The 9,134-nt window shown below is 36.5% G+C and overlaps 1 protein-coding gene across 2 annotated transcripts in view; it reads right to left on the reverse strand.

The window, feature by feature from the left end:
* The window catches only part of LOC109824492 (chloroplast sensor kinase, chloroplastic-like), a 29,224-nt gene extending 24,946 nt beyond the window's left edge, over positions 1–4,278 (reverse strand). For both annotated transcript variants that reach the window (XM_020391102.1, XM_020391101.1), the window contains exons 1-3: positions 4,140–4,278; positions 3,998–4,066; positions 3,831–3,923 (exon numbers count right to left, since the gene is read on the reverse strand). In XM_020391102.1, the coding sequence (XP_020246691.1) occupies positions 3,831–3,923; positions 3,998–4,066; positions 4,140–4,199 (222 nt within the window). In that variant the 5' untranslated portion in view covers positions 4,200–4,278. The remainder of the gene's footprint in view (positions 1–3,830; positions 3,924–3,997; positions 4,067–4,139) is intronic.

Genomic DNA, 9,134 nt, shown 5'->3' on the forward strand with positions numbered 1-9,134 from the left:
GTGTCCATTGTCGGGACCGCTTTGATACCAATGATGTGGTTGAATTTGATAGAGGAGGAAGAAGAGGGGCAGAGGAGTCTGGGAAGGGAGAACTAAAGAACAGATGAAGCTAAAGAGAAGAATAAGATGATAAGTAAACAATAATGCACATACCTTCCATCCTCTCCATTACAACCACTATATATAACTATACTAATTATCTCTACCCACTAACATCACTTCTCTCTACAACTACCTACTAACACCACTCCTCTCTCTACAACTACCCACTAACACCACTCCTCTCTCTACAATTATCCACTAACATCACTCTTCTCTATGCAACTACCTACTTATCCATGTGAATATTGGTTACACGTATCAGAGCAGAACGGTCATTATAAACTGGACTTGAGCGCCAAACATTTAGTTTGTATTGGAAACTCATCGGCTCTACAATACCATTGTCAGCTAGGGCATCCTTCTCTCTGTTCTCAAGCTTTTAAATCCCCAGTTCAAATCTCTTTCCTCTTTAGAGTGTGAGTCGTGTCAATTTAGCAAATACCATCGCGTGTCTTATCCTAATCGAGTCAATAAGAGGGCTGCAAAGCCATTTGATCTTGTTCATTCTGATGTCTGGGAGCCATGCCCAATAACTTCTAAATTGGGATTCCGGTACTTTGTCAGTTTTGTGGATGATCACTCTCGTGTTACTTGGATTTATCTTCTTAAGTCTTTATCTGAAGTCTTTTCTACATGTAAACTCTTTTATTCTGAAATAGTCAATCAATTCAAGACTTCGATAAAAAAATTTCGATCTGATAATGCAAAGAAATATTTAGATGGCAACTTCACTAGTTTTCTTGAACATGAAATTCTCCATCAGTCTTCTTGTGTTTACACTCCTCAACAAAATAGAGTTGCTGAACGAAAGAATAGATATCTCCTTGATATTGCTCGAACCTTGCTATTTCATCATCACTTTCCTAAAGAGTTTTGGGGGGAAGCTATCCTAACAGCATGTTACTTGATTAATCGAATGTCCTCTTATGTTCTGTAACATAAAATTCCTTTTAATGTTCTATACCCCAACGATGATCTTTTTTCGCTTCCTCCAAAAAAATTTGGCTCTGTGCTTTGTTCATAGTCACAGACCAAACAAACAAAAATTTAACTCTCGGTTTATTAAAGGTGTTTTTCTTGACTACTCCTGAAAACATAAAGATTACAAGTATTTCTATCCATCACTCAATCGTCTTGTGTTATCTGCTAATGTAACATTCTTTGAAGACAAACCTGGTTATTCTAGTTCTCCAACTCCATTATTATCGGATGAGTATGACTATTTAATCCTACAAGAGTCATTGGTTAACGATGATGGTTCATCCGCTGACAATACTATTTGCGCTACTGGCAAAAACTCAGCTAGGTTTAACGACCCAATTCAAGAATATCATCATCGCTCTGCTCTTACTCATGTGCTAACGTCGGTCTCAACACCACATCCTCCGCCCGAAGAACCTGAATCAGTAAGTGCAAATTTACCCCCTTCTGCGGAAGACCTTTCTATTGCACACTTCGAAAAGGGACACAAACTTGTACTCAACATTCTATTTCTAATTGTCTCATATGATCGCCTATCATCTACCTTTCGATCTTTTGTTACTTCCCTCGATTCATATTTGATTCCCAAGAATGTGTCAGAAGCCATGTCTATTTCAGATTGGAACCAAGCGATGCAGGACGAAATGAGGGACTTGCAGCAAAATGAGACTTGAGATTTGGTCCCACTTCCACCAGGAAAGCGTCTCGTCAGCTGCAAATGAGTGTACACTGTCAAGTTGAATCCTGATAGAACTTTGGCACGCCTGATAGCCCGATTGGTTGCTAAAGGCTATTGACAGGTGTATGGCTTAGATTACGTAGATACTCTCTCCGGTAGTAAAAATGACATGTCCGGATTTTTATTTCATTAGCAACGACAAACCACTGGCCACTTCATCAGTTGGACATCAAGAATGCATTCCTTAATGCTATTCTAGATGAGGAGGTTAACATGGAGCAACCACCAGGTTTTGTTGCTCGGGAGGAGAATGCGAAGGTGTAGGCTAAAGAAATCATTTTATGGTCTGAAACAATCTCCGAGAGCCTGGTTTGTACATTTTGCATCGGTTTTTCAGAAATTTGGGCTCTGTCATCACAAAAAGATCACTCTCTTTTGATAATTTTAGAATGGGAAACGAATTCTACTTGTTGTCTATGTGGATGACATTATAATTACAGGAGATGATGTTTCTGATATTGATAGCCTGAAGAAGTATTTACAGACACATTTCCAAACCAAATATCTTGGTTCCCTAAAATACTTCCTAGATATTGAAGTCGCAAAGTCAACGAAGGGTATTATTCTGTCACAAAGAAAGTATGTCCTGAATATGTTTTCAAAAACTAGAATGTTAGCATAAGCAGTGATTCTCCAATGGATGTGAACTCAAAACTACTACCAGATCAAGGGGAGCTTTTTGAAGATATTTGACAGTATAGAAGATTGATGGGGAAACTGAATTATCTGACGGTGATCAGACCTGACATCACATTCGCAGTCAGTGTTGTGAGTCAATTCTTATCCGCACCAAGAATGACTCACTTGGATGCAGTAATGAAAATTTTGAGATACTTGAAGAAAGCTCCAAGACGAGGAATTCTCTACTCAAATCAAAGACACCAGAGTTGCAGGCTTCTCTGATACAGATTGGGCTGGATGCCCTTTTGATAGAAGATCAACTACTGGATATTGTGTCTTTCTTGGAGGAAATCTAGTGTCATGAAAAAGTAAGAAGCAAAGTATTGTATCTCGATCCAATGCAGAATCAGAATACAAAGCTATGGCAAATGTAACATTAGAGATGGTTTGGATCAGAGACCTATTGACAGAAATTGGTCTCCCTCAAGAATGTCTCATGGATCTATATGGCGATAATAAAGCAGCAATTCACATTGTTAAGAATCCCGTGTTTCATAAAAGAACCAAGCATATTGAAGTCGACTGTCATATAGTCCGCAAGAAGCTCGAGGATAAAATCATCACGGCAAAACATGTATCGACAGTAGATCAGTTGGCAGACATTCTTACAAAACCACTTGGTCGAACACAGGTTGACTTTATTTGTGACAAGCTGGGTATACATGATATATATGCTCCAGCTTGAGGGGGAGTGTTAGAAGAAGAGAGTATTAGTTTAGTCCTACATTGCTTGTGAGACTAACTTGTAACTAATCTATCTCTATAAATAAAGTATAGAGTGAGGGGATAACTCTCCAATAATCTCTTTTCTCTCCAAACTTTAACAACTACCAAACAGATTTATAAATAAATCTCTAATACCATATGTTTATCTGATCACTAGTACACAAGTACGTAGAAGAAAGAGAACAAAGTCTTTAGTAATGTCTTTATACTTGAATTTTATGTGAGGTTTTGAATTATGTTAGATTTGGATTTCACTTTTGGTAGATAGCAAATGTTGCACACTCCTCATTTATACTGTTACAGGATTGCATTAAAAGTTAATATATAAAGAGTTAAGGTAGCTAGTCTGTTATCTGTATGTCATCTGAATTGCTACTTGAACTCCAAACAGTCAAGCCATGTCTTGTAATAATCATATGATGTGTCCTCATGATAACATGGGTTATAATCACTATAATAGATCTGTAACATTACTAGACTTTCTAAGTATACAGACAATTTCCTTTTCCCTAGAATGAACCTGTCGTCATCAAATGAGATTTTGAGCCAAATATGATGGAAATTGGAACTATTGGCTTTAGCCTTTGCCATAATTAACTACCTTAGTAAGGTAAACAGCATCCTGAAGTTGTTGGAGTGTGTCTTTCACATGATCACCTTGCATGAGTATGTTCTCAGTGATATCATGCGATATCTGTAGAAGTCACAGAGTTTGTAATCTTCCAACAAATGAAAATTCACAGACTCAATGACAGCTGGCTGACGTACCTCATTTCTCTTCAAATGAACAGATAACATTTTGCTAAGCGCTCTAATATTAGAAAGGGAGCCACGAATCTGCAAGAATAAGTATATTTAAGGAACATATGAAGTGAATTACAGCCTGATATAGAACAAAACAATAACTTACTTGTTCAACAAGATGACTAATTCGAACATTATTCTGCCATGAAGATTGTTGAAGCAACATTGCTTTCTGTGGAAGGAAAGTAAGTAATAAGTTTAGAATCGGCACGGAGATCTTCTATAGATCGAATATGAATTCAAATGGAAATATGATCGAATAAGGATTATGAATATACATATTGTACAAACCATCTACAAAATATCACAAGACAAGTGAAAATAGAAGCTAATTTTCTAGGATATATTTCCGGTAAATAACAGAGCATTCTCATCTATATGCAGCTGTTTCTTGGATCTCATCGTTTGGCTTAGTAAAAAGCACGACCATTATTTCTTGTTACTGCTATCCAGTTAACCTAAAATTTCTGCTAGAATCATCACATATTATACCAATACTATTTTGTATCTGGTACAGCTGATTTCACCGAGTTTAGAGGCTATCTTTTGAAGCAACCTTCACTGAATTGGCATATTCAAGTAGTGTAAGCCTTAAGGAGAAGTTATAAGAAAGAAATTGCCAGCTAGAAAATTAGTTCTTCTTTAAGTGCAATATGAGTGACAAAGCATTTGTAAAGCTCACACCAACTGGATAAGACTTAATGTTAGGGCCCGAGCTGATCAGAACACTGATTGAGTACAAAAACATGGTTATACTCCTACCTCAATCAGCTCCAGCCAAGCAACATATATAAAGTACCATATGTATAACATGTACAAACAACATCCTAAGGGCCCGTTTGGTTGGTTTCCTAAAATCAAAGAAAAGGAAATCGGTACAAGGAAATCAATAAAATAATATTTTTATCCATTTCCATCCCTAAAACTCACCCACAACATCTAATAAAATATTATTTTTATCCTCCAACTCATCTCATTTCATCTCCTTTCTTACCTTTAAAAATAAACCAAACACAAGAAATGTGTCACATCATCCAACTCACCACATCTAATCTTATCTCATTTTTAAAAATCACACCACATCATCCAACTCACCACATCTAATCTTATCTCATTTTTAAAAATCACACACATCATCCAATAATATCGTAACAACTCATCTCATCTCATTAAACCTTCCTTCCCATCCATTTCCTCAAAAAAAAACAAAAAATTGATTTCCTTAAGTTTGCGTCACATCATCCAATAATATACCTCCAACTCATCACATCTCATCTATTTTCTTATTTTTAAAAATGAACCAAACACAAACAACCTCAAAACATCATTCAATAATATATCTCCAATTCATTTCCTCATTTTTTTAACCAACCAAACAACTTCAAAACAATTTTTTTTAAAAATCACTCACATCATCCAATAATAATGTGACAACTCATCTTATCTCATCTCCTATTCTATAATTTTCTTCCTTTTTAAACCAACCAAACAACCTCAAATCAATTATTATAGGAAATAGGTTTCCTATTATTTGATTTCCCAAATTATTTTGCGAAACGAACAACCCCTAAAGTTATACATGTCAGTAACAAAACATATTTGCATATCTCATACTGAATTCCAAAAGAGCCAAATGTGATGACAACACACATCAAATTATATAACAGTGCCAACAGTCCAATTGAATGACTATAAACTATGAGAAATTATCCCACTCTATTTTGGGATAGATCCTAATGGGAGTCTTTCAAAAGATTTTAATATTTCACTATAAGGTCAGAGATGGGGTAAGATCCTTAGAAGTTATTTCTATTTTTGTTCAGATAGGACTCTCATACCATTTTATCTTTGCTAGATTTATAATTTGCTTTGAATTCATCTTAATTAGCTCTGTGATTGAGTAGAAATTGTGTTCTTTAGCTATATGTGTGTCCATATGTATGTATGTATGCACACACACACATATATATACATTGTAACCAGAAAACTCAGACTTTCTTTAGGCTTAACTGCACTCAAGTACCCTATAGTTTCCCCTACTTTGCACTTATATCCCTCACTTGTTTTTGGTTGCACTTATATACCTTAAAATTTTGAATTTGCATTTTAACACCCCTAGTTATGCAAACATCAGAATTTCCCCCGAATATTCTCATGTGATACTTACACGCTAATTTTAGAACTCTTTAACCCTTAATTTTTGTTAAAGTGAAGATTAAACTACTACAATCCTCTTTTAAACACTCCATAATTTTATTTTAAAATAGAATTTTAATAGGTTTATTATTAAATTTAACAAATATTAAGCATTAAAATGTTCTAAGATTAGAATGTGAGTGCCCAATGAAAAATTTCGAGGGAAAATTTTCATGTTTGCTTAAGTGAGGGCATTAAAATGCAAATTTTAAAAAATTTAGGGTATATAAGTGCAGTCGAAAACAAATGTGGGTATATAAGTGAAAAGTAGTGAAACAATAGGGTATTTAAGTGCAATGAAGCCTTTTCTTCATGACAAGATTCGATAGTTCATTGCTATTGGTTAATCTTGTTTGGTAAATTTTCTTCTTCCTAATTTTCTCTCATCTACATCATCATCTTCATAATTTCCTTTTTTCTATACAATACTTTGACATCATAGTGTAACACTTGATCCAACCCAATAAAGATACATCATCAATACCAAATGAGCATCAATTTTAAGATTTTAGTTATCAAAAGTCCATATCATCAAAATCCAAATCTATACTACCATATAAAAAACCCAAGTATGGGTAGTCAAAAATTTCTATGAGGTTTGGGCATGTCCTCATTTCCATTGTAATTCAAAAGGGTAAAAAGGTATTTTTGTAAAGAAGATTGTTCTCTTTCTTTCTCCTTACCATACTTTTCCCTTTCTTTAAGAACATTCTAGACTATTCAATGACTTGAAAATAATATTAGAAGCCACATATCTATTGTACTTCATTTTATAAACGAGACTGTTAGAAAAGAGTATGAGTATTAGTTTAGCATTAGTTTAGGTCCAAATTGCCTGTGAGACTAATTTGTAACTAATCCATCTCTATAAATAATAAAGAATATAATAAAGTATAGAGTGAGGGGAAACTCTCCCAAGAAACTCTTTTCTCTCCAAATCTTATCTATCAGAGCCTATCCCTAACCCTTAACCCTAATACTAATCCAATTTCCTAAGCCTAACCCTAACCCTAGGCACCCACCTCTCTCCAAAACCCTAGCCGCCAAAAACCCTAGCCGCTTTCTCCAAACCCCTAGCCGCCAAAACCCTGCAGCCGCCTTATCGTCCTCATTTTCCTCGTCCTCGCCCTCATCATCGCCCTCATCTTCCTCGACAACTCCTCGTCCTCGTCCATCCGATCCACGTCCTCGTCCTCGAGCTTCTCTCACCCGACGCGACAACTCCCACCCGGCGTTGTTCGTCGTTGATGACCGCCACCACCATGAGGCCTTCGTTCGCCGCCGCCATGCCCCGCACTCGTTGCTCTCTTTTTGTTTTCGGATCTGAATTAGATCTGCAAGTTGTCCTTAAAAAAAAACTTTTGGGTTCCATCTTAACATTCAAGGGTTCTTGCACTTTAACCTTCACGTTTCATGTTAACATTCGGGTTCTTACACTTTAACCTTCTGTTTCTTGCACTTTAACCTTCGGGTTCAAAATTGAACCTTCAGGTTCTTGGACTTGTTCAGGCTACTGGCTAATTCAAGACTTATTTTTTTGAATTTGAACATACTTTAATTGTTTTCAATTTGGAGTACAATTTGTGGAGGATATTGTCTTGAACTCTACTCATCTGTTTCATGATAGTCGGATCTGAGGAACTCAAGAATTCTGAGTTAACGGTCCAGACGAAAGTTTCGGAGATATTTTCTGGTAAAATTACTGACCGAAAACTTGATAGAATTAATTATTTCCAATGGAAGCGTGTTATTAAAACCTACGCGGCAGGCCGAGGCAAAACTAGCCATTTGTTGACATACCCTCCTACTCCGACATTGGAATCTTAGACATTGGACGATAGTATCCTCTTGCATCAACTTCCTAATACTATGGAGCCTAAAATTCAGGATTTAATTCTTCATTATATGACAGTGAAGAAACTTTGGTGTTTTTTGCAAGATCACTATGGGGGTAGCAGCAATATTAATCAGGCATATGAAGTAATTCAAGAGCTGTTTCGTAAGAAACAGGATGGTAAACCCATACATGATCATTTTGGTGAGTTCAATCGTCTAGCTGAGGAACTTCGTCAGATTTTTCCTATTACTGGGATGCAAAACATATGCAAAACCAATGGAACAAATTTATGGTACTCACCTACTTGTATACCCTAGATTCCATTTACTCCTCTGCTCGACCACAAATCATGGGGAGTTTCGCTATTGGTTCTCTGGCTGAGAGTTATCACTTTTTGAAGAATGTTGTCCCTGCACAACCACTTACATCCATCGCGGATCACTCTGCGCTTGCCACTCATACTTGGCAGTCTTATGAACGAGGGGATCATACTAGTGGTCCTGGAAGAGGTAGAGGTAACTTTGAAAGGAGAGAAGGTTACCACACTGGTCATTCTGGGGGCCAAGGTGGCCGTGGAGGTCCATCTCAAGGCAGACATACTAATAGCGATAACTCAGTGAAGACTTGTAACTACTGCCACCAACCAGGACATCTCAAATATAATTATTTTGAATTAGAAAAGAAGGTCGATGGTGTTTACATGACTGTTCAGGATAACCTCACTTTATTTGATAGTGAAATTCAACTACAGTACTCTTCCATGATGCGGAGCTGCAGCGTCAATTTCAGCAATTTCAATTATTTCAGCAGTACCAAATTTCACAAACATCGTCTTCCTCTTTATTCGCTACTCTCAAAAGTGCATGTATCCCTTTATCTTTACTTATATCATCTTCGTCTCATACTTGGATTATAGATACAAGTGTCACTGATCATATGACTGAGAACCAAGATATCTTGTCCTATTTCTCTCCTACATCTAATTGAGTTATATTAGCTGATGATTCATGTACACATGTTCAAGGTGTCGGCAACACCAATTCTACCCCGAGTCTTCCCCTTTTCTTC

This window comes from Asparagus officinalis, chromosome 9 (genome assembly GCF_001876935.1).
Source record: "Asparagus officinalis chromosome 9, Aspof.V1, whole genome shotgun sequence".
NCBI lineage: Eukaryota > Viridiplantae > Streptophyta > Magnoliopsida > Asparagales > Asparagaceae > Asparagus > Asparagus officinalis.